We start from the raw sequence: 27,067 nt of genomic DNA, 5'->3' as shown, positions 1-27,067 counted from the left end.
ATGAGAGAAAGGAAGATGAACGGATCACACCAATATTGCATGTAAAAGCCTCAAGGAACCACATTGTTTTATATGTACCTAAAAGTATGCACACTATGATTAAATGTGTGTCTGGGCATCCCAGACCATGTGGGTACATCTCAAATACAGCCCCAGCACTTACGGCTCAGGGGATATTGCAGAAGAAGATTTATAAAGATTGTAAGAGCCATATGACCTGGAACTCTGTTGGGAGATTTTTGTCTCCTTGAAATAAGGAAGCTACATCCATGATACCTCAACAATACAGATGCCTAAACAAGACTCTATCAATGGTAATATCAATAGACATGCTAATACAGAAGTGGGGGAAGTCTTGCTGGGTACCACTGTTACTCCTAGACAAAAAATTACAGGTAACTAATTTCTGTTGCGAAAGAGAAAGAATTAGCCTTTCCAAAGGGTCAGACTCGTGATTAGTTATCCAGAACAAAGTAGTTAGCCATAAAATTATACATAGGCAAGCTACACTAAATAGACGCTACGTGTTGTATCTCAATAACAATAAAAGTGATACAGAGGCCATCAATTTGAGAGAGATTGAGGAGGGGACATGGACGAGGTTGAAGGGAGGACAGGAAAGGGAGAAATGATGTAATCATGTCTTAATTAAAAAAATACAGGGACACTTTGCTTAGCCTGGAAGGAGGGGACTGGACCTGCCTGTACTGAATCCACCAGGTTGAATTGAATCCCCAGGGGAGTCTTGGCCCTGGAGGACATGGGAATGGAGGGGAGGGGCTAGGGGAAAGGTGGGGTGGGGGCAGGATGGGGGAGGACAGGGGGAACCCATGGCTGATGTGTAAACTTAAAACACAAATATATAAAAAAAAGAAAAAATATCAGAAAAAAATAGTAAAAGAAATAACAAAAAAAAAATTCTGTGTGGGAATCTTAACTGAAATGATTTTACTGGTGAAAACAGGCTTCTGTGTTTCCACTGTCTCAGAATAGCAGGTTACAAGAATATGTATATGTTTCCATTCCATTGGACAGTAACTATGGAATTCATCCTGCAGCAATTCATCCTGCAAAATTTATCTTATGCAGTTAATATTATTAAAAAGACACACTGGTGTACTCTGTGTGTAAGAAATATTACAGTATAAAATATTTAAGCATCAATCATTTTCTCATTACTCTTCGGGGTAACCAATATGTAAGAAATTTAAGAAGATTCTATTTTTAAAAGAGAGAGGGATAGTATGGTATGAGTAATCTGATGGAGGAAATAGGAATAAAGGAGAGACTCTAATAAGGAGGATAGAAAGGAATAGAGAAGAGGGAAAAAGAAGGATAAAATAACAGTAAGAATGCCTGAAAAAACTTAAGAAATTTTACTATTATTTATCTACCTTCAAAAAGTACCTACAATACATGTAACTCTGTGTATAAGTATACATATAGAGTTTTACTGAAATCCTCTTATTTGTGTTTACAATGCCCCCTTAATTAACCAAACACAGCTAACAAAAAACCCCACAACAAGCATGGGAAACTCTTTTTAGTGTAGTTGGCTAGGGTTGTTCAAGAGAGCCCCAAACCATATAGCTTATAGCTGTTGCCCTTAGTTACCCCCAGAAGTAGAAGATAAGTCCCTTCTGCTGAAGACAATGCGTTTCAGAAGCAGAACCCAGAATCCCTGAACTGGACTGCATACCTTCTTCTTGAGAACAGACTTTCTGGTATAAGAGGGTGCCATGCAAGCTTCTAACAGAGGGATTCACTCATTTTATTTTAGAATCCCATATATGTATGTCCCGCCCCTTTTCAGTTCCTCCCAACAGATCCCCCTCCTAATTTTATGAGTGATCTCTCTCTCTCTCTCTCTCTCTCTCTCTCTCTCTCTCTCTCCTTCTCTCCCTCTCTCTCTCTGTCTCTCCTCCCCACTTTGCCCCATCTCAATCACTGAATTTATTTTGTTCTGCTGTTATCTCCCTGAGTTTAAGGCCATTGGCTGGAGCATGGAAAACCTAGGCTATGATACTAATGGATCACTTAGGCATAAAGATTGTATGCTCTTTCTTCCTCTATATGTTGACCAATCTTGGGTCTCATTATTAAGGGCCTGAAAAAACCAGCTTGTCTAAAGAGGGTAGAGAGTTACCCCACTCTATGTGTATCAAGGTATGAACTTGGAGAGCAGTTTGATACTATGTCGATTTAATAGCATTGCAGTACTTACTCCTTCCCTGGCGTCATAACCTCACCTGCTAGCTTGTGCTTGGCCCCAGTCACAGAATGTTATAACTTCTGCCTTGAGAAGCAGGCTTAAATCCAGTGTGAAAGTGGTTGGTTCAATATACATTTCTTATGTAAGTGTTCAATTTTATCTCGTCATTGGAACTCTATGGGAAGCTGTTAGGAATAAGATGGATCCACATTTCTGTCAGCATCTGGCATATCTTTATTTGGAATCATTCTTTCAGAAGGTGAAAATATCTGTGCTGAAGGAAGTCATGTCTAAAGATACACATCTTTTGAGTGCTGTGTTTTCTTCTTGCTGTGGAGATGGAAGAGTAACACAATCCTTAATTCAAAAGAGGAAAAAGGAAGTGTCCACAACAGTCTTTTGTTCATTTGTTTTTCTTTTGACTTCGTGTCAAGAGGAAACATCAACATGACTTACTCATAGTTTACAAGAGAACCTTCCATTCTACCCAGTTGTGAAGAACAGCTGTTTCATTGTAACTCAGTTTCCTTTAATATTTGAATTTAGTTTTGACAGTTTCACACATCTATATAATGTGTTGCACACAGATTCGCCCACTGTTACCCCCTTCCCAGTCTTACATTCCTTGCAACTGGTTACCCTCTTCACTCCTGTCTTACTGTTTTCTGTGGGCTTTCTGCAGGATGCCACAGCTGCTGTATGTCCATGGTTACATCTTCTATATGACTTCCAGAAGACAGTATTTCATAGTACTCCTTCCCTTCTCCAACTCTTCTTGTGTTTCTGTTCCCTCATCTCTTATGCTCCCGAGACTTAGCTGGGGGATTGTATAGTCTTATTTTTACAGTAAATAACAAAGAGGAAAATGAACCAAATATGTGTAATGTTCTTTTGTGCACCAGTATTTTGTGCTATTAATCATGAGTAAGGCATATGTACAAATTAAAGGCTTAGCAACAAGTCTCTGAACCGGAGCATCCAAACAACCCACAAACTGTAAAATATCCTTTTGAATAATTAAGTCTAATTTTTCATGGCATCTTTTTTACAGCATCTTGTACTGGATCGTATCAGAATAAGGGATTTCTGCCCAATCTGGTTTTCTGATTCTTTTTGAAACATCAGCCAGATAGGATTGATTCTGTTCTTCATAGTTGTAAATACTGAAAAATAACAATAGTAACATTTTATTGAGTGGAAACATTATCAGAATCTCAAAATGCTATGTCCACAAGTTAAGTCTCCCCTAGATGTGGTTGTCCATTCACTTTTGTGTGTTCAATGACTATTTTCACATCACAGTTGCAGGTCTGGGTAACCAAAGTAGCTGTCTATGGCTCAAAGAGTCAGAAATGTTTATATTTTGGCCCTTCATGAAACAAGCTTACCATTCTGTGGACTACATTTAAAAGAAACCAGTAATAAATGGTGAAAAATGCATCAGTTAATAGTGGCCATAGTGTATCATCCCAATGCGTTGTGTTCTAGAACATTTGTTTTTCTAAGAGATTTTATTCTTAGTCTGGCTATTTTTGCCAAGAATTTTCAACTTTGCTTATTTCCTGATGTTTTTCATGAGAGAGAAAAAAACAAAATAAAAAGAGGCCAGTTTCCACCTTCAGAATAAGTAGTTCTTGCAGTGGTTTTCACTTGGAAATTGAGCATTTTTTTTTCTAATCTGCAAAATCAGAACAAAATTTGATGCCTCCAGACAGGACCTGGAGAAAGGACAACTGGAGTAGAAGGCAGATTGTGCAGTGCTGGTGTGAGGAACCAACGTTTTTTTTCCTGGAATCACTGTTCTTTTGTAGAACTGAGTAATATACCTCTGGATTCTTAATTTCTCAAGTGCACATGCAAACAACGATGTCAAATATATAACTGCATACCAGTAAAGCAATAGCTATTTAACTTTCCTGAAATGAGCGTTGTAATTAACTAATCCACATGCCTCAACAAGAGTTTTCTGAACATCCTTTCATCTATTGACATGAAAGAAAGACAGGCATTTTGAAGTGTGGAGGAATGTTGAGGCTTCAGTACATGAAGGTTACCCCTAAAAAGTTTAAAGACCTGATTAAAGTTTGTTTGAGGGTCCTGCCAAATATTCTGTCTACTAATGCACTGTAGAATCCTAGGTATGTTTATTCAGTAGCATTGACGCAGGCTGAGAATGTTTACAGATTCATCAAGCCTGTGTTCATTTGCAGGAAAAGGTCTCCCAGCATTAGAGAGCTCTGTTTTTAACATAGAATGCACCACTCCTCCTAGGGCAAGAGCCTCCTCCTGACTGTTTCAGTGCTTTATGACTGACAAAGAGTCATTAGAACTCTGTTTGATGGACATAACTAAGTGAATTGGGGGAAAAAAAAGCCTTTCAGCCCATTCAGAAATAATTGATGTGACTGAGACAGCTGTACGTGAGTTCCAGATAAGGAGACAATTTATGGAGAAACTACTGAAGCTAAAAGAGAAGGTGCAGATATAAAGTTCCCAATAAAGTCGTCTTTTAGACACAGCAGTATTCAATAAGAAAAAGATTTAACCTGAGGTGTTTTCCAATAGATAGCATCCTTTGGGGCCCATCCTCTTGCAAATAAAATTCCCATAAAGGTATTGTCACTAGGTTTAAAAAATGGACTCTAATGGCAAAGTATCTGCAATCTTAACCCAGTGTTGCATTTATTCTTTCACTCTGAGGAATGGAACGTATAATAGACAGGACTTACTAAGCTTAAGTCTCCCTTTTTCTCCCCAAGAATTGAGCGCTGCTTAAGAAGAGAAACATAATTTTTTTTTTATTCCATGTGTTGCAACTTCAAAGATTTTTCTATTTGTAGACCTAAGGTAAATATCTTTACAAATGTGTGCTCATGTAACATCATAAATATATAGTCAGAAGTTTGCCTATGTCCCATCCAGTCCTGGAGCCACTCAGACCCAAGTAAGCAAAATAGAGGCTCATAGTACCTACAGACTGTATGGCTAATGGCTTAAGTTCCTTGTTAGCTAGATCTATTATCTTAAATCAACCCATTTCTATTAATTTATGTTTTGTCAAATAGCTGTGGCATTACCAGTCTGCTAGCATGTTGCTCCTTGGGCGGCAGGCTGGCGTCTCTCCAGACTCTTTCCTGTCTTTCTCTTTCCTGTCTCTCTCCTTGTATTTCCCACCTGCCTCTAAGCTGCCTTGTTATAGGCCAAAGCAGCCTACTTACTAACCAATGGGAACAACATATATTCACAGCATAAAGAAAGACATCCCCCAGCATAAATACTTTTCAGGTTTAATGTATTTTTAAAAATTATTCCAACAATTTAGAGTGAATAAAATAAAGTTGTTGTTATTGTACATGTGTCTTTACATAATCATCTGTACTTCTTTCCTCGAAAATATACATTTAACTTCTGAAAAAGCAAATTCAACCTGGGAATTTTGTATATTATCAATGATTATGCTGTGTAGCTGAAGTTTTCCTTTGTCCTGGCCTGCTGGCACTCAGGACAAATCTCTCCCACTAGCATCCCCCAAGTAAACACACAGAGGCTTATGTTAATTAAACTGCTCAGCCATTATCTCAGGCCTACCACTGACTAGCTCTTACATTTAAACTAACCCATAATTCTTAATTGTATTTAGCCACATGGCTTGGTACCTTTTCCCAGTTCTGCCTTCAAATCTTGCTTCCTCTGTGTCTGGCTGGCAATCCTGACTCAGCCTTCCTGTTCCCAGAATTCTCCTCTCTCTTTGTCCCACTGATACTTCCTGCCTGGCTACTGGCCAATCAGCACTTTATTTTTTAACCAATCAGAGCAACTCATTCACAGCATACAGAGTGATATCCACAGCATTTCCCCTTTTCTTTTTTCTTTTTTCCCATGCTCGAGACTTCTCTGGATTTTAGTATGTGTCTCTTGTTTGATATTGTTTGTGTTGGTTGTAGTTCTATCTTGTCTAGGTCATTTTCCCTTATTCCTCCTAGACAATATTTGATAATCATTCCTATTATATATAGTTTTGTATTAAGTTAGAACTTTCTTATTTAGACAAAAGGGGTAGATGTAGTCGGTAGCTGTTCCAGCTTTAACCTATAAGTACTACCCCCATTGAGACTTCCAGTAACTGTCATGCCTATGAGGTGGGGCCAAGAGAGGAGCACTTAAGACCCAAGATCCAGATGTGATGCCTCTCTTGGTTCCTGGACCCTGGATGTTGGAGGTAGATGGCCCAGAGTTCTCCAGAGAACACTGCTGGATTGTATTACACCTTTCCTGGATACTGTAACCTATCCCTTTACTTGTAAGTTACCCCACAAAATAAACCTCCCTTTTAACTATGTGGGGTTACCTTAATACTTCCACCAATATCACAGTGTTTGTCCTTTTAAGTTCATGGAATTAATTTTATATGCAAATGGTCACTATAGTGTATAGTCATGCATTGCTGTCCTTGTGTTCCTATTTTCAAGCAAGAAGGGAGGGAAGGAAGAGGCTTCCTTCTCAAAGTTTATGACAACAGAAAAACAAGAAGACTGCCTCTGTGTGATACCAGAAAACAGTGAATGAGATGATAAAGAGCATAGTTTGCTGGTTACCAGTCTATAACAGTTTTAAAGTAATCTGAATATGGTTTGTCACCTAGGAGTTGGAAAGAGAACAAGCAGCTTAATTACCTCAGAGCAAGCATCTCATCTGGAATTTGAAGATATTTGTGTGGCCACTTCCACAGTATTGTGGGTAGGCCTTATCATTGTTTCCCCAAGTATAAGCTTCTAGCATGTTGCATTGAAGCACAAAAGTAGTCAATTACAAGTGAATTGACCACCAAAATAATTGTGTTAATGAGGGATACAGTTAAAATAGTTCTTGAAATATTTGGTTGCTATTGTGTACACTATGATTTTATAAATAATTTGTGTGGTTGAACATGAAATTAGCCTTGAAATTTTATGTGGATTTTAGAACTTCTACCTAGGAGCTTTGTGAATTACCGAGCCAGCTCTATATTTTCTCTAAGAAAAAAAAAATCAAACTAAAATGATGGGAGATAACTTTGGTTATTTAGCATTGGCCTGAGGTATAGTGCCTTTTATAGGATGTGTCTATGAGGGAGCTTAAGGCTCTTTTTATAAGCTATCTCATTAATTCTCCCAGAATTAAGGGGCAGATATTATTATCTCTATTTTACAGTCCCTGGGCCTAAGGCATAAGAACCAAAGGTCAGCTAACTTGTCCAAGGTCACATGGAAAATCTATAGAGGAATTTGAAATATTTACTTTTCTCTTTTTTATTTTTAATGTATTGCTTTTCTTATTTAAAACCTAAGTACACATTTACACACACCAAGATAAATTCATTTTGTGGTCATTTGAAATCTAATTAAATATATTCCTCTGTTTTAGTTAATTGACCAAGCTTTTTCTTTTTCCTTGTGACTTCTGCTGTTGAACACCAAGTTTTGCATCTTAAAAACTCACCTTACCATGAGCATTTTTCTGTGCTCATGGTAAAAGACATTAAGAATCAACAAATAAATAACTGTCTTGCCTATCGGCTGACTCCCCATGGGAGACCGTGCCTTGGAGGAGGTGGGAATGAGAGGTGGGTTGAGGGGGAAAGCTGGGGGTGGGAGAAGAGGGGTATCTGTGGTTGATATGAACAGAAATTTAATAAAATAAATAAAAATCAGCAAATAAATCTATGCTGAAATCTCTGTTCCTTTTAGTTTGTGCAAATGGTAAAATGTTTTTCTTCTTTCTCCCTTCCATCCCTTGTTCCCCAGGTTTAGATTATCCAAGAAGTGATCACACCGTTTTCAGCATAGAGTAACACTTTATTTCTGTCTCAGGGGTTTCAACAGTGTTCAGACTTTCCTACTCAGTTTCTTCATTTAATCATTCCTCTTTGCCCCCACTAGTGAAGTTCTAATTGGTCCTAAACGGTGTCCTGTCATAGACACCTTGGTCCAATAACTTGTAAGGACCGCTTATGATTCCTAGTATGTTTAGTAACATCTTCTCCGTTTGCATTTTATTGGAAGCTTTGTTTTATTTTGTTTGTGTGTAGATCTATGAGCCTTGGAGATTCTTCACTGTATACAATTTTTAAAGGCTGTAGAAGATATTGCATACCAAATGTGTGCAAGTATAGTGAATTAATGAAGCATGACATATTGATGACCATTTCCATTCAACTACCCAGACCAGACTGTCCATCCTGTTGCTGCTGCCTCTGTTTAGCCCTTCGTTGGGGTTAATATTTCCCATACTCTGAAGTGTATGAGTTTGAATGCTTTCAGACCCTTCTTTTGTACTCTGAGAATGAACAGCACATGGCTATAATTGCTTATGGAATTTGTAGACACGGTGGTGACTCAGGTGATTTTTAAAGCAGTTTATCTTTAATGCTGATTTATTTAGTTTATGTTGTGGTAGGTAAGGGCATTTCATTATTTACAAATTTTCTAGGTAATACTATGTTGTGTGTAAACTGCAGACTTGTCACTTTCTCTGTTCTACTTTATATCACCAGTAGTTAAAACAGTAGTATCATGACACACACAATACAGTTTTTGTCAGAAGTCAGCATACCATCTACATTTCTACTTTAGTCCATCTTCTTTGAACATGGAGGAGACATAAATTCTGTATTATAATCCTTATTATAACACCTAACAGTTTTTCCACTTGATTCAACATGATGATAGATGGTGTATAAGTCTCTCTCTCTCTTTGTCCCCTCCATATATTTCTCTCTTCTTCCTTTCATCCATCCACCTCTCTATATATTTTCGTATACCAACAAGTGAATATGTGTGACATACTATGAAAGTCAAACTTTAACCTTTGCATCAGTACTTCATTCAGTTAAGCTCCAATACTAACTCTGTTCACTTCATCAGTTTAAATCCATCACCACAGTGATTTCTATATAAGAGTATAAAACACAAAATAATAAAGTATGAAACAAAGTGTCACATCTAGTGATATAATGTTGATATTGCAGAACTATAGAATTCTAATGTCATATTTTAAGAGTGTTTCAAATGATTGGTGGGGCATTCTCACTCATTGTGTTATACTTTTCATTTTGAGTTTTAATGTGAATAATATTTGCATTCATTTAGAAACTATATTAAGCAAAACAACTTTCATACAAAAAAAGAAACTGATGAACTGAGTGCTTGTTTAAGTACTTAGTATTTTAAAATTCTAATGTACTTCTAAAATAAGTTATGGAAATCAAAATATTCACAATCAGAATGGGGTAGGAAATCAAGAAAATGAAATGAATGCTAAGTTCATGACAATCATTGTATAATCCACTGTGGAATTATTGCATTTATTTTTGGCATTTTTTTGTTAGAAGTATAGAACATCTCCCTGCTATTGTGGCGCTGTTTAGGGGCAGGGGGAAGAAAGATCTCAGTAGAGGTTTTGAGATTACTACCTTCAACCAAAAAGTTTCTAATTTTTGTCTCAAAATGAAACACCATTTCTAAAATCTCTCATATTTTCCTTCTGTGTTAGTATAGTTTATGTGTCTCCGTGTTCATTTTGAACTGTTTTTTAATTCTGATAGTTGAAACTACACCTAAAAGATCTGAAAGACATTAAAATAGAATTTAGAATAACATTTAACCTTCCGTTTGCTTTTTAGATACTTTTAACCCATTGCATGGCCTTTGTATTTTATGTCTTAATATCATTAATATTAATAATCATTAATATTTCACTGTTCAGCAGTGTTGGCTGAGCAGAACAGGATAGTTTTAAGAGAGCTGGAGTGGTGTCATTTTCAAAGGGAGACTGAATTCCTCAGACAATTCCAGATACTTTGTCGACATCTGATCATGGCAAATGGGAGGAAACATTTTAAAAAAAAATGAAAAGTGAGATAAACCAAAATGACTTATCTCTAGAAATAGTGCAAAATATAATGATCACATTAACAAAAAAGTTAAAAGTTCTTTGTGAAATAAAGTCCATGTCTCTAGGTTTTTTTGTCAGGGAGTTGGTCCCATGATATACATGCTGTCTACAGTGAAATCCTGTGTAACCACTTTTCCATACCACTATCCCATTCTGTGAAACATTATAAAGACCATAATAGTATTTAGTGTCCACCCATGTTAAGGGCTTGAACTAGGATAAAGAAGATTTTGCATAGACTGTATGTTCCTATTAAGCTCATAAGGAATGAGGTAGTAGCAGAAATATCAGCAATGTGCAGATTTTGCCAAAATATTTTTTCTCTACAGCAGAATAAGGGAGAGATTTGTGGAAGTGTGTATTTGTCTTTAACAAAGCCAATTTATAAATTAGGGGCAAATGCCACAATTATTAACTTTCTCATTACTAATCTACCATGTGCAGATAATCCTTAGAACTCCATAGTCCTATTGATGACAGTTATGATTAGACTTTTGCACTATGAGCTTTCAAGCTATAAACAGTCAGAAAAGTTTCTTAAATTTTTATTATGTTTGGCAACAGTAATTTTAATCTGTCTAGTAGAAAGGAGCCATGTGGATTGTAAATACAGTAACTATGTATGCTTGTGTCACATTCAAATTCATGCAGAGTTAATATATGTAACTGTTATTAAGAATTCCAGACAGCTAATTGGCAGCATTTAGTATATACATTATGTAGCATATGTCATATCATCAATATTGTACATTCCTTTAATGTGTTAGTTTGTTCTATGCGATGCACCATTAGCTTGTTCCCATAAGGAACTGAAATTTATTTTCATTTTATCATGTAATTAAGATAACTTGCACAGTAGATCTGACCAGGCATTATCACTAGCACAGGTACTTGTTAGCTCTAGTTGGGTAGCTTGACAGGACAGCTAGTAAACAAAATAAACTTTACACTTGACCTTAATGTGTTTGATTGAACTACAATTATGGTAAACACATATAGTTGAGCCTTTTGATTTATTTCCCATTAATAGGACGGAGAAAGTTTTACATTGCATCTTACTATGTACCTTACAATGTCAAATAGAGTTTTTGACTGGAACAAAGTAATAAATATTTTGTAATTTCCTAATACCACATCCAAATTCTTGATTAACAGCTGCATTGTTTGTAACTGAGTGCCAGCAAACACAGGATTAAAAGTCTACATCATATGGACTTGATTTGAATGTGTTATGTCATTTGGATGAAGTATTTAAGTAACATCCTTTTACAATGGGTTGATTTAGTATTTTATTTCCTCCCCAAATTGCTAACCCTTTTTTTTTTTTTTTTTTTAATGAAATATATTTGTGATAAGTGTAAAAACTACTCAATGGAAAAAATGTTGAATATATAAAACTTGTCTATATGTTTTTAATGCATGTTGGATAAAATCTGTGGGTTTTTTTTTTTTACCTTTCTTGCATAAGCAGATTTTTGTTTGTTTGTTTTTAATAACAAAGGTATAAACTCTAGGCTTTGTCTTATATAGTATATAGTTATCCAAAAATATTTCTACCTGTTTAATAATTTTGTATTGAATTCATGTCTATAAACTTTTAAGTATGTATTTTATAAAGTAAGATCATTTAAAATCTTATATCTTAGTGACATTCAGAATCTTTTCTCTTACAGCCATTTCGTAGAGTGACGTTTTCTGTTGTGAGTCAGCCTCAGGACCCACATCAGGGGTCACTGCAGAGTTGCTATGACAGCGGGCTGGAGGAGTCAGAAACACCAAGCAGTAAGAGTTCATCAGGGCCAAGACTGGGTGCCCTTCCACTCCCAGAGGACAACTATGAAAGGACCACGCCGGATGGCAGTGTTGGTGAGGCAGAGCATATGGAAAATGGTAGGGGCAAACACAACATCCACACACATAATCACGCTAGTCAGCCTGAATAATTAGGCTTGTGAAAGTTAGTCTAAAATAAAAACAAAGTAGATTACACAAAAACTATTTAAAAATACTAAATACTCTGTAAAATTCAGAAATGACAAATAAAGAAACATAATTCTGTAGATAAAATTCATAAAATTATGCCATCATTTAGAGTAGCTCATCAGAAATAAATGAACCTAGAAATAAATTAGAATAGTTCTTGATATGAAAATGTTAAACCAGTGCACAATTGCTAAATAATAACTAAGAGAGGTCTTATTTGGCTCTTTTCTTCTATTCATTTTTGTCATGCAACTATTTCTTCAAATGTCACAAACCAATCTTAGTGAAAGGAAATGACCATGAACACATTTTGCTTGAGTTTTACCTTTCCTGAATATTCAGCAATGAATTTTCGACCCTGTTCTTTTGAATGCCAGGTGAAATGCATGAGACATGAGTAGCAGGGTCTTGCTCTCCTAAGTGTGCAGTAAATACCATTAGCACTCCGCTCCCCTTAAAGTACATGGCTTATCACAATTTTTGCAAGAGAAAAGGAATAAAACAAAATATAATTCTGCTTACTCTTATCTCATTGTGAGGCTATTCTCATAATTGTCACAATTCTCCTTTATGCCTTTTTGAATGTCATAATATGATATTTAAAACAATACATGGAAATGCTTTCACATTTGCTCGTGTTCCTAAAGACAATTGTGGTATTTATTTTCTGGATTTTTAGTACTAAGTAAATAGTTGAGGAATATGTTTATGCCAAACAGTGGAGTGGCAGAGCTCTTCTTAACTTCATTATTATTTTCAATGTGAAAGAGATACAGTTATATAACAGGAAAGGCATGGGAACTGTATACATTTTGTCTGTAGTGAATAGTTAAAATTTATGTCATTTATGTCATTCACCACCTCAATCCACTAAATGAAAAAGGATCTTTTTTTCTTGCTTTATATCAGTTTTTTCAGGGGTGGTATGCAAAGACAGTATATTAATTCAAAGGAAGACAAGCTTCTTTTTAAAAATTTTACCTGTGAATATTAAAATCCATCAATGAACAAACCAAAATTGACCCCAAGTGAAGTATTCTAAACTAAATTATAGTAAGTAATTATCTTTCTACATTATTATTAGGTTTGATACCGGAGCCTGTTGATTGATGTCCCTCTTGATCAATTATTCAGATTTTAAATGGCATTTTGCCCCATGGCTATTAGGCATGCTTATCTGTGTGTATGGTGGTGTGTGCTAATGTGGAAAGGAGTTTGATGTGGTCTTTCTAAAAAGCAACATTTTGTCAGTAATTTTATTAAATGAGTATAAAATTTTGGTTTTGATTAAAATGATGCTGAGTATATATTTAAGGCAAGTATATTAATTACTTGAATAAAAATAAATATTAAATTAGAAAATAACTTATATGCAATTATATATAATATATAATCCTTTTTAGTAAGACAGGGTTCATTGCACTTGGGGCTTCTATTTTATATGAAAATATCTTCTGATAATTGCACAATTAATGTTTTTCCTATAAATAAACAGCATGTTGTATCATCAAACCTTTTTGGGGGGGATATCAGTGATTTTTGTAACAATGGCATAATAAGCATAAAATGGTGTTATTTTTCTGTTTGTTTTTTACTTCTTTAACTTTAGAGCCATTCCACGTTTTAAAAATAATCAGGAAATGATGCCTAATTAAAGTATAATTATGCTTGATGAGCCCCCATAGGTCAATTTTCAGAAAACATGCATGTCATGAAAAAAAGGAGAGGATAGTATATAAGTAGAATAGAAGGTTTACTGAAAAACATTTGCTAATGAAGGCTCCAGTTCTTTCTCATAACCATGCATTTCATAACCTATCAACATAAAAAGCCACGGTAACATAACCGATTTTCCTACACATGACTAACACTTGATACACAGGGTCTTGATACATAAGCGATTTGTCATTTGCTGATGCCTGTGAACTATGTTGTACCTGATCTATATATAATTGCAGGAGGAGATGAGATGCGCTTTGAATCCAGACACAACAGTTGACATTTGAGTAACAGTTCTGTTTGGGTCTAAGTCTGATAACTTCTCCTCTAGATATAAAGTGTGATTGTATTGCTTGAGTTCGGGTAATTTCATTTTCAATATTGATGGGCCATTCTGACATAAATAGAATTGGAACTGAAACCTGACAAGTGTTCATTTATTATATTTAATTGGAATACAGATAATCTGTAGTTTTTGTTTGGTTAGGTTTTAATCAGGATTTATTTTGACTTGTACTTGGATTCTCCATGAACATGCCATTTTGCTACATGCTGCCCTACTTCCTAATTATTAATATTTCAAGTATTTTCCTTCAGTTTTAACCTGTGTGAAACTGTGCACAAATCACTACCTATTCTGGATTAACTCTTATTGGAAAGTTTAGAATAGTTTGCAGCATGGTAACATATGGCAATCATGTCACAATCTAGAAATAAGTTAGGGTCACAAATTAGATGTCAAAGGTGCTGTGTCAAGGAAGTCACTCAAACAGAAAAATTGAAATAAAAATGCACTGGAGTGTATTTACATTTTCCTAAAATTTGTATTGATCTTTTGTAACTCCTTATAAAAATAATTTCATTAATAAGACCCGTGGGCTTCCCCCCGCCCCCGTTTAGCTAGCTTTATATAGTCCTATTGTGAGGAAAAAATAGCACAATGTTAAAATGAGCATAATTTGTTATAACCTGAATAAAGCAGTCTCACTATTTTGAAGTTCCAGTGAATTTCTAGAAAGTTTAATAGCACTTATACCATGTAGATATGTTAAGAAAATTACATATTTATCCATAAAATGGATTCCCAATACATTCCTTTTCTTTTAAATAATAATCATCAACATTGTGACTTAATGTTGATGTTTATTGATAAAATTGATATAATTGGTAATTTGACAGTTTATTAAAATTTTAATGCAAGAGGATGTTTTAAATATAGAGTATGGTACAAAGTTATGATAAAATGTTGCATGATAAAAGTATCTAAAACCTGTATCAAGGAATTGACAATTCAAGTAGGGAATAAATATAGGCATAAAGGCATCATTACATTAAAGACAAATACTGACTATGTCTAGCTTGCTCTTTCTTAATAGTGAGCTACTCTTCAGAATTCTCTTGAAATGGTATTTCACTTTCATTGGGGCTATTGTATTTATCTTGGTCCTCATCTGTAAGCCCTGGTCTGTTTATTCTTTTAAAAGTCCTACTCTGAATCAACTTTACAAAGCCACTTTGCCTTTTCTATATGTGACTTTAATATATTTGGTACACCAGAAGCTCAGATACTTGGCTTCTAATTGAAACATTTTCATCAGTGGTGGACTGACAACATAACTCTTCTGAGTTTGTGTCTGATCATTTTCATGGCAGTAAAATAAATTAACTTTGAAGCTCACTGTCCAACAATGTATGATTCTGACTTTACATCTGATCCTTCTGTCTTTTAGTCTGCCTTCATATTAGAGATACAGAGATAGATACACAGACAACAGACAGACAGACACACATACATATGCAGAGAGTGGGAGGGGGAAAGATGCCGGGAAAGGGAGAGGGGGATCTCCTAGTGAGATGGGCAGTGAGTTTTATGTGTATTATGTGGGCAAAGGCAGTAGTAATTCTAAGGCCTGTCTCACAACCCACATAACATCTGTGCATTCTAATAGTAGATTACATTTATCACATAAATCAAAGAGGAGGGCTGAGTCAGGGCTGTGATTTCTGATCAGGTGGGTGGACATGTTGGCATTACAGCAGGCCAGTGTGGGTGACAGTTTCAGGACCTCCTTCAAATCACACACTGTAAGAACCATCTGGAGATTCATTTCACCAAGACTGTGCCCTTCACATGCATTAGGTGTTATTAATTCATGACATAGTAGAGGAAGAATTGTTACTTCTTGCTTGACATCTAAGTGGGTCAGAGTAAGAATAGACAAACAGTATGTATATTTTTTTTAGGTAAACTTTCATCATACAGCATTATGCAGGTTTTAAAAAATTAAAGGAGGTGAGAAATTTGACCCTGCTAAGTCCTCAATTAACTCAAAGAATTTATTTTTTTTCAGATCTTTATAAGTACATTTAACTTTTTCCAGTTATAATTTTGAATCTCATTTCTAAACTTTGTCAGCCTTATATATGGTTGGCTCTATTACTTTATCCATGCCCATGTCTTGCCTGTTTCTTCATTTCACATGCTTTTAGTAGTATTTAGAATACCTTGATCCTGGAAATTAAAACACGGTATAATGCACGGCGAACCCATTTTCTCTTTGGCATTACATTTTCACATTACATTCAGATGAACATGAGCATTCATTAGGAAAATCTGTTTTCCTATGGCCAAGCAAAATGAGAGTGGAAACCAAGCTCATTTTTGTGTGGGGTCAAGCATCCTCTGTCTTCTTTTCACCCAATATCCATTTCTAGTGACAGCAGAAAATCATTCTTGTGTTATTATATGATGTTTTCATTTAGACTGAGCTGTGTAGCAAATTTTTTCACCTATCTCCAGATCCTTATATATATGTGAATAGCACAACTTTGAAATTCAAAATAAATACCTTGCATTATTTTCTATTGGAGGAAACTCCTATGCCTTGCTAAGGATTCGTTTTCTGAGTTCTGCATGTCTCCCTGTCAATCTAGTTGCCAGTATCTCACTGAGGGTAGGTTTTTCTACTTGTCCAGTCATCTGAGACATGGCTGTGTACCTCCTGAATGTCCTCGAGAACTCTGTATGTCTCCACTCCCAGACGACGACCTTGTTCTTCCTTCTTTCCAGTGATTAAACAGAGACAGTGATTAGAGATGTTGTCAGGACTCAGCCAATCAAGACTTGGGCTGCAGCTGTTCTGTAGCCTGCCAGTAAAAGGAGCAGTGCAAGCTAAAAGAATCTAAGGTGATACTGTCCTAGAAGACACTGAGAGGTGCTGTGGACAGAATCTAGGGGCTTGAAAACAGGTCTTGAAGCCTAAAAGCCCCATTTGAATCCTATTTCCATCTTTTTCTAAGAGTGTAATTTTTTAGCACTATACATAGCCCCAGCTTCTTCTAGCACAAACCCCAGCTTTGTAGAAGAAAACTATTCTAAGATAAATACATATACATAAATATGTTAAATCTATTATATGAAAAGGTTAAAAATTTTGCTATTATTTAAAGACTTAGAAACAGCAATATTTATTATTAAACTTAGGTGGATTTGATGTAACTTAATATCTGAAGTTTCAATAAAATGTTTAGTCTTACAAAGACAGTATGTCAAAATTAGCAGTCAAAGTATTCTTACCATGAATAGTTTCTACTGAGTTTCTTTCCTGGTAGAGAGCCATGGGGCAAACCAGGTGGAGATGGGGAAGAACACAGATACAAAAGGATTGGCAAGAAGCCTTCTTTCTTCTTGATATTAAATGACCCTGAATATTTCTACCATCCAAGTTTGGGCAGTGCCAATATTAACCTTTTAGCACATTTTTTTTCTTTTAAATACGATTTTGTAGCCAGGCAATGGTGATGCACACTTTAATCCCAGCACTCTGGAGGCAGAGGCAGGCAGATCTCTGTTAGTTCAAGGCCAGCCAAAGAAACCCTGTCTCAAAAAACAAAACAAATAGACAAACAAAAAGCACAAAAAAATTTGCAGCTTATAGTTTATATTCATTTTTTTTTCATTGAGTCCATTCTTTAGTTATAGATTTCTCTTTGAATGGCTGCAAATTACTCACACTTACAGGGAAATGAAATAAGAGTGTTCAATTAATATCCAACTCCCAGTCCTTTCTCTTCTAATCTCAGTATGAATAATTGATGCTGATAAAATGTGTGGCGGTGTTACCCTTTTTATTCCGACTTTGTCCTTTAAAGCTACATCACTCTGCTGAACTCTTAGGACATTTAAAGAGAGAATGAGCTGTCATCAAACCTTCAAGTGGCTTTGGATGTCCATCAGTGGGTTTACTCCCATCAGACAGTCAAAGCATGGGGTTCTGAGAAGTTTGACCCCTAATTGAAAATACATTGGTTGTTTAGCTCCTTGTTTAGTTAAGGGGCTTATTATAACCTTTCCTGCTTTTTCTTACAGGTACATAAACACACACACACACACACACACACACACACACACACACACATGCACACATAGAGACACAGTCTCTGTCTTTCTGTTTCTGTCTGTTCTCTCTCTCTCTCTCTCTTTCTCTCTCTCTCTCTTCTTGTATTTTTCCCTATGTTTTTTACACAGAATATATATGAAAACATGAGATTTGAGAATAATCTTTTTTTTTAATTTTAATGATATCCAGCTTTTATTTTTCCTTTTATTATTATTATTATTATAATATTTGTGTTATAATTTTACACATCAGCATGGGTTCCCCTGTCCTCCCTCTTCCTGCCCCCCCCCCACCTTCCCCCCAGCCCCTCCCCTCCATTCCCATCTCCTCCAGGGCCAAGACTCCCCTGGGGATTCATTTAAACTTGGTGGATTCAGTACAGGCAGGTCCAGTCCCCTCCTTCCAGGCTGAGCAAAGTGTCCCTGTGTAAGCCCAAGGTTCCAAACAGCCAGCTCATGCACTAAGGACAGGTCCTGGTCCCACTGCCTGAGTGCCTCCCAAACAGTTCAAGCTATTCAATTGTTTGAGGACAATCTTAAGTGGCCTTCTCAGTGACAAAAAAGAAAAAAAAAAAAAAAGGAAACAAAAAGAAAAGTGTGATTCATCTTTGAAAGTGTAGTTAGTATGTCTAATCTCTGGGTCTGGGTCTAGCTCATATCCTGAGAAACTGATCTGTTTCAATATTCCTCTTGTGGAGAAAAACACTTTCTGTTTACTGCTTCTATTGCAGCTTTTTTTTTTTTTAAACGAAGTGTTTTCTCCTTTAGTAAAGCCATGTAAAGCAATATCCCTTAAAGCCCTTGTTTCGAGATTATATAGAGCCAAAACTATGGTTATTCATCTTGACTCAACAAACAGGTATTGAAATTGAAATATGACCAAGGCTTTTTGCAGAAGCTTGAGTAAATGAAAAAGATCCCCTGCTTTCAGAATGCAGCTTCTTTCTGTCTGGAGATGTAGCCTTTATTGTTGTGAATTAGATAGGATGCAGAAAGGAGCAAACCCACCAGAGAAGTTCGGACTGATGCAGGAAACAAAGCAAGGAAAAAGACATTGTATCAGCAAACAACTATCAATGCATTTCTATTTTATAAATGAAGTTACAGGCTGTAAGAAGGCTTGAATACTGTTTACCTCATATCCTCTTCATCTGTATTCAACTTAATTTAAATAAAATAATTACACTGTGTGGGAGGCTTTATGTTGAATCAGAGATATTTAAATCATTCAGGTTTTATAAAGTCATTGTTAATATTTTTCCTTGTGTCTCTGTGTCCATGTGTGTGTATGGAGGTGTATGTACATGTATGTATGTGGGCATTCATGTGGGGGTGAGATAAATATTGGGTTTTCCTTTCAGTTACAGTACACCTTCCTTTTTTAGACAGTCTCTCACTGCACCTGGAGCTAAGCGATCTACTCCTCTAGCCTGCCACTGAGTTCTAGGGACCCTGTCTCTCCATGCCTGTGCTAGGGTTACAGGTGCTGCACTGGCCTGGCTTTTCCACGTGGATGCTGGAGATAATTTAGAGTCTCATTTTTGTGTTGCAAACACTGTACCAAGGGAGTCACAATCTTGGGCTCTGAATCTCTCTCTCTCTCTCTCTCTCTCTCTCTCTCTCTCTCTCTCTCATTTCACTATGTATATATCACTGCCCAGAAATTGCTATTTAGACCAAATTGGCCATGACCCCACAGAAATTCATTTGCCTCTGCCCCCCATGTCTTGGGATTATAGTCATGTGCTATCTTTAAAAAAAAAAAAATATATATATATATATATATTCATTTTATATACCAATTCCAGTTCCCCATGCTTTCCTTCTCCCCCCTCCCCATCTCCCTACTTCCCACCCCCTATCTACTCCTCAGTGAGGTAAGGCCTTCCCTTGAGGAGTCAACAAAGTCTGGCATACTAAGTTGAGGCAGGACCAAGCCCCTCCCCACTGTGTCATGGCTGGGCAAAGTATCCCACCCTTGTGAATGTGTTCCAAAAAGTCATTTCATGCACCCAGGGTAATTCCTAGTCCCAGTGCCAGGGGCTACAGAAACATATCTAACTACATAACTGTCTTATAATCTGCTACTTTTCTATTTTTTCATATAATATTTCTTTCTTTTTTTAGTGCCAAATGGAGTTATTATAATTTTTAGAAGTTAGTATTGACATAATTGGCAACAAAAACCACATTCAGGTCTGCTCTATAAAACACACTAATTGCTTATCAATGTGGCCAATACTAAATATGTTTATTCTTCCAATAAGGCCTTGCAAATTTAGTAAGACCCTATAAAGACTGTGTTTTATGTCATCCCTGTGCTCAGAAGACCAGTTGTTGTTCAGGTTTAGTTGATGAATATATTACATTACAGTAGATTGGATTCAATATGCTTATTTAGAAAATGCTAAAAAATTACTCCATTTTTTGTGTTCATTAGAAATTATTTTTGTATTGTGACACATTCCATTGTTATCTACAGTTTGGGCAGTTAGTTTGCTTTGTTTTAAAGTATTGATTTGAGTAAGCTTTACTTAATTCTTGCAGGCAGAGTTTTGACATTGGATCTTATTATCTTGTTTGTATTTCCAATCCTGTCCAGAAAACATGATTAAATTTCTATTAAAAGTGTGAGAAAATACTTGTGACACATGCAGATTTAAGTGCCTCCTCCAAACAGACTTTTAATGTGAATATGTAGCATTGTCAAGGGAAATGACCTTTTATACTATATGTGTTCAAATGAAATCTATGACAAGCCTAAAGATGTTTTAGAAATAAACAGATTATAGAATCAGCAACAAGCTGTTTAAAAATCTTCTTCTTTAGTGCTTCTTATTTAAAAATGAGTGGCCTGTGGGTTTTGTATTTTGGTTTTAGTTTTTTTGTTTTGTTTTGTTTTTCAAGACAGGGTCTCTCGGTTGATTTTTTTTTTTTTCAATCTGATGTAAAGTGATCACTATCTACTTTGGTGAGATCACTGGATACCAATACATGATCTACATAGCTCTGAAGTTGCATTCTTCTGAGCCACTCTGTCTTTTGCTGAATTGTGTATATTGTTTCTCTTCTATGTGAGGGCACATGTCACTGAACCCGAACTCACAGTGAAAGTTCATAGATGTTGTAGTGGAAACTCTATACAAGCCCAGAATGTGGAGTATTATAAGAATTCAAAGTGAAATGAATCAATTGATTTCAAATAAAACACTAGTCCATTAAAATTCCAACTCAAGAGCCAAAGGTGAATGCTCTTTGCTTTCTACAGCCTTAAAATATTGTGATGTAGAATTTTGTGGACATAATTAAATGTACAAAAGTAATATGAAAAGATTAAACACTATAAGTAATATAGGAGGTTTGATATACTGGAGGTATGAAGAATTGTACTCAAACCTTGAGTGTGTGTGTATACATATATGATTGTGTATATAAAAAGATGTACACATTTATACATCAATATACAAGATAGAGTGTATACATGAATATGTGTATTTGATAAACTTAAATATAGAGTCATTGGACATAGTAATAATAAGTGATACCAGAAATTGCAATGGAGAGAGCAAAAACAAAAACTGCTGTTTGCCAACTTAGGTTAAACGAAAAGAGCAGCACTTTTCCATGGGAACGAGCATTGTTAAAGCATTTCAAATTTAAAATGTCATTGACTAATATGAGTAATATTTATTAAGTCATAGGAACAATATACCTGAAACTTGGGGGTTACACAAGTAGAAAAATTAAGGTTTAGGGGTCATTAGTATGCTGGCCATGGTGAACCGTTTGGAATAGGTAAGACACTGTTTATGTATATGTCATCAAGTAAGAGTTGATACTGAAAGCAGGGTCTTAAAAGGTATTGGTATATATGAGGATGATGGAGAACACAGTTTTCATTTGAAGTGACTGAGAAGTATTTTAAAAATAAAATAAAACAAATAAACAAAAACATGTGGCAGATGAAAGGGATGAGTAATGACTAGAAAGTACTTACTGCCTCTCTGACTCTGTGGAAATCAGTATTAAAGCAGAAAACATAGTAATTTATGTATTTTGGTTTGTAGAGAGTTTTAGAAGACTAAAATGGTCAGTTCTCTGTATTCTGATGTGCACTTATGCTCCATTCAAATTTCACTTCATGGCAAACAGCTTATAAACAGGGTCTGGTCCCTTTGCCTGTGGATGGTATGCTTGAAATAGTCTCTCTATTGTATGTCCAAAACAATAAAATATGTTCAGTTTATTTATAGATACCAAATAGGAGCCATTTATTTCTGATATAGAATTGGTGGAAGTTAGATAGCTAGGGAAATTGGAGATCAAAAAGTGTATGATAAATACACATTTGAGGAATAATAACATGAGGCTAGCAAAAGAAACCCTATGATTGCATCACTTTATATTAATCTTAATGACCTGATGTCAAGAATTATAATTTATGCTTTCATTTTCAAGATATTTTGAGACAATTTTCTTCAGAGTCTGAAATCTCTAATAAATTGCTTTTGCTGTCTTTTCTTAAATACTGTAAAGAATTTTTTTCACCTAAACTAGTTATAATCTTGTATTTGGATTTTCTGCCATTATTTTTATTTTATACTACGAAATAATGTTTGCATTTCTCATAATTGGGATTAAAGGAATATTTGAACTGTTGAAATTGTGGTGAGATCAAGTCATTGATGACATTGCCATGGTCATGCTCAAAACATTAGTATTGAGATTCAAAGATCTTCGACACTGAGACAATGAATCGTGTGATTGGATGTCACTATCACAATTGCAAGTAGCTGTGCTTCAGAACAGCAATCAATAAAATTAGAACTGAAATGACAACTACGTTTGAAGTGTGTGGCACAATGATGTTGAAGTGCAGCACATTTCACATATAAATAACACCACAAAAGCACAGTGTCTATGATGCCTCCACTGAATTTGCAGAATCCACAGGAGGAGATGCCTCCAGATATAGCATGTGTGTAGACTTACTAGTAACAATTTGGCAAGATGATGTCGCTTTTATGTTGTTTTATCTATGCAAATTTAACCATGAATGCCACATAAATTTTTCTTTCTTTATGTTCACTGTTGCTTAATAGGAATTCCTAAATAAGGATCATATTGGTGAAAGGCATCCTGTAGCTCAAGACAGGCTTACTATTAATAATCACTATTTAATAACTGCTCAGTAAAAATGGGAGCTGATAAGTATATGTTTCTTTGATATCTTTAGACTATCTGGAAATATCCCTTTTTCCCCTTTAGGATATTCTCTGTCCATTGACTTGGAGCAACATATAAAATGATAGTATTGAAAAGCTTGCACTAGAATTATCTTTCTAAATACATAAAACACACTTCTATCAGGGCTCAACATGGTACCTAATTCTTAACAGTAACTGTGTGCTGTTGGATTGCATTAGTTGTTTAGAAAAAGAGAATTTCCCTTTTTGGAAACAGGATGGTCTTGCCTTTCTTCCAAATGCAATATCCTTTATTTAAGAGGATCTGGGGGAAATCACAGTACTTTTTAAAATATTCAGTGATGAGGATAGACTCCGGGGAGCTTTTGAGCTCAGACCCATGAGGCCTAATTGGGCCAGCAGAAGAACCTCATCTAGACAAAGAAATCTGAAACACTGAGTAATTAGAATTCTTCCATTTAGTACCCTTATCAATACTAGGTTCTAACCCAATTTCATGTCCTCTAATTAAAGATTATTTTCTGTCTTCTTTAGGCTTTAATCCATTAGTGGATTTACATGTTCTTTCTTAAAATATGTAAATTATATTCTCAACATTAGCTTCAGAAATGTATGTATAACCAAACCATGGGACTCCATACTCCTGGGATACTCAATAAGCTGTCTTTCCAGTATCTTCCGCATTCAGGAAAAACACTTCAATGTTTAAAGGCTTTGGTGATACTTGACATCCACATTATGGACAGGAACCATATCCTACACATTTGATGCAATAGGAATTACTCTGGTTATCACTTGTAAAACGTCTGTCTTTAGTTTATAAAATTGAAGGAAATTGAGTCTCAAGGCCCCATCTTTGTTTTTTCCCTTTGCATCAGTTTAAGCAATGTTGAGGATGCATCATCTTTGAACGAGTGGCTGGAAGCAGCATGCTCATTCTGAGGCATATTTTATCAGAGATTTTCCCTTTCAGCTCACTGCCCTTTATGGGATGTGATCAATTGTATTCAGCCTTAACCATTTCTCTATAAAATTCAGTTTTGAAAGCCTTTGCTAGTTTCCTGGACAACCTGGGTTCATCTCTTTCTCCAAGAATAATGAAGATCTGAAATCTAATTCTAGCCTATTTTAACCCTAGCTTGTTTTTATCTTCTTTTGTGAAATCAAACCCTCATGCTTTTTCTTTTTTCAGCACATGTCTGAGTATTCTTAGTGTCCTCAGGCTCAAGGAACCATTAAATTAGTTCTATCAATTGTCCATGGGTTTACAGCTACTCAGGTGTGTTTTTCTTAGGTATCCAATATTTAATTTTAAAGCACAGAGAACAGAACTGAGTAGATTGTTCTGCTTCTGGTATCTTAATGTTTTTAAAAATAGAAGGTGAAATACATTACCATTCTGACAGTAATGAAAAGCTCTGAGTTCCTCTGATAGTCATTTTATTTCTGAAGAGGAGTTAGGATTGTCCCAGAGTCAGAGCCTCGGCTTTCACACTTGATTTGTCTACTTCTAGAAAGCTTATTCCTTTGCCTCATGGACTGAACCCACCATTCCTTCCATTCTGTCTTACTGAAACCTTGTCTAAGGCCTTTTGGGAAATAAATAATTCATTTTCCCTATCAGAAGTCATTATATTTGTGTTATTTCAGATTATCATATTTCTCTTCTCCTTTGGGATATCTTCTAGAAGTGTCTTCACAAATTTGCAGGGTTTTTTTTAAAGGTCTTTAAAAATGTAACAAGTTCTACTATCTCACAACTTGTAATTTAATATATGTACTTGCCAATAATTAGAGCTACATGTCTCAGCTGTAGTTCAAACCCCATCAATTTGAACACGAGATGCTGAGTTAATTTATATACTATTTCTCCATTCATGTCCACAAAACTGTGACAATCCTCTCTCTCTCTCTCTCTCTCTCTCTCTCTCTCTCTCTCTCTCTCTCTCTCTCTCTCTCTCTCTCTCTCACACACACACACACACACACACACACACACACACACACACACTGAAAGTAAGCATTAGTACAGTAATATTAATTAATTAAGTGCTTAGTAATTTACAGAGTTGTTAAAATCATTCTGGAACATATTTTCTTTTCCCTATGTTAAATCAGACTTCATATTTATAATATTAGATACATGACTTTTGTCAACTATTTGCTGCTATTATTTATCTTTAGCCAGGAATGTGAGTTTTCTTTTGGCCCTGTTGAATCCTCTATTGAATTCCGATTCTCTGTGCTTAGAACACACTGATTTTATTTACTGTGTACATGTTCCAGTGTTTATTACAAATATAATTATGTCAGAAGAATAGAAAAAGAAAACATTGTAATGTCACATTTGTTTCTGCCAGTCAAATGGCTTTTATTTGCAAGAGTCCTGCATATGTTTTACTAAATTTATTGATGAGGAATAGTAAATGTCAGAAATGAGCATCTAACAATTTATTGGTCAATAGCTATTAAAGACCTTCAGTGCCAGGACCAGAGTAGTTCTCAAAGACATTACAAACAATATCAAATACTAAGTAAAATAGTAGAGCTTTGTAAAAATCATAACCAATATCAGAGAGTGGCTAAAATATGCCAGTTAGGCACCCATTCACATCTCTTAAGCAGTTACCCATTGAAACTGCTGATTAAACCAAATAAATATTTAACTCTAAAATCAGCTTTTATGGGTCATTTGAAATAATTTTAGGAGCACAGTGCAAAACACCCCATTATAATACAGTTCAAGCATGAAAATATAGAAGAACCAAGTCTTTGGAAGTGTTTCTTATGTCAGAGACAAGTGAATTAGAAATGCATTCACTCATTCTCCTACACACACAGGAAACCACCAGGAAAGAATAGCAAGAAGTTTTAAGACAAATGGAACATCAGCATTATTAAATATCTAAAAATAAAACATCAGCAGCATAAGGAAGAATTAAGATAATAAACTAATACTTTTATAGTACATAACGACCTACTTGGGGATGTTACACAGCCATCTGCTTTAGGGAATCACCCTAATGAAAATAATATTATTTATATTCCCAGATGTAATGAGAAGATATGTAAAATTAATCTCAGCAATCTTAGGTGTCTAAACTATACTAGGTGTTATTAATTTTTGCACTATTTTACACCTATTAGATAGAAATGACTACATTTGCGTTATTTTATTTAATACACAAAACATACCTATTTAGCAAGGATAATTATTACTATTGTTAACATTCACTTTTATTTTATGAACTTGAAGATTTTTCTGCACATCTGTGTGCATTCATATCATGTGCATGCATGTGGTTGCTGAGGCCAAAGAGAGCATTACAGGCTCTGACATTAGAGTCACTGTAAGTTGTGAACCACTATGTGGGTACTAGGAATCTCAAGTCCAGGTCCCTTGGGAGATCAACTAATGTTTTTAACCACTGAGCTATTTCTCCACCTCTAAACTATTTCTATTTTAAAAACACACAGATATGAAAAATAGCTTTTGTTTCATACACTTATTTGTTGTTTAATTCTGAGCAAAGTATGTCTTCTCTTGCTGCCTCATTGTTTAAGGCAAGCAATAACTTCATGCCTGTCATCCTTTGTACAGAATTCTTCTTAGAT

General features: G+C 35.5%; 1 protein-coding gene across 4 annotated transcripts in view; it reads left to right on the top strand.

Annotated features, from left to right (window-relative positions):
• Positions 1-27,067, top strand: part of Pcdh7 (protocadherin 7) — a 423,602-nt gene that overhangs the window by 192,234 nt on the left and 204,301 nt on the right. For 2 of the 4 annotated variants that reach the window (XM_036200222.1, XM_036200224.1), the window contains exon 2: positions 11,818-12,034. The exons of 1 other annotated variant lie outside the window; for it this stretch is intronic. In XM_036200222.1, coding sequence (XP_036056115.1) covers positions 11,818-12,034 — 217 coding nt within the window. The remainder of the gene's footprint in view (positions 1-11,817; positions 12,035-27,067) is intronic. One more of the 4 variants, XM_036200223.1, reaches the window with a different exon arrangement.

Source organism: Onychomys torridus, chromosome 10, assembly GCF_903995425.1.
Source record: "Onychomys torridus chromosome 10, mOncTor1.1, whole genome shotgun sequence".
Taxonomy (NCBI): domain Eukaryota; kingdom Metazoa; phylum Chordata; class Mammalia; order Rodentia; family Cricetidae; genus Onychomys; species Onychomys torridus.
This window is presented reverse-complemented; position numbering and strand designations above follow the sequence as displayed.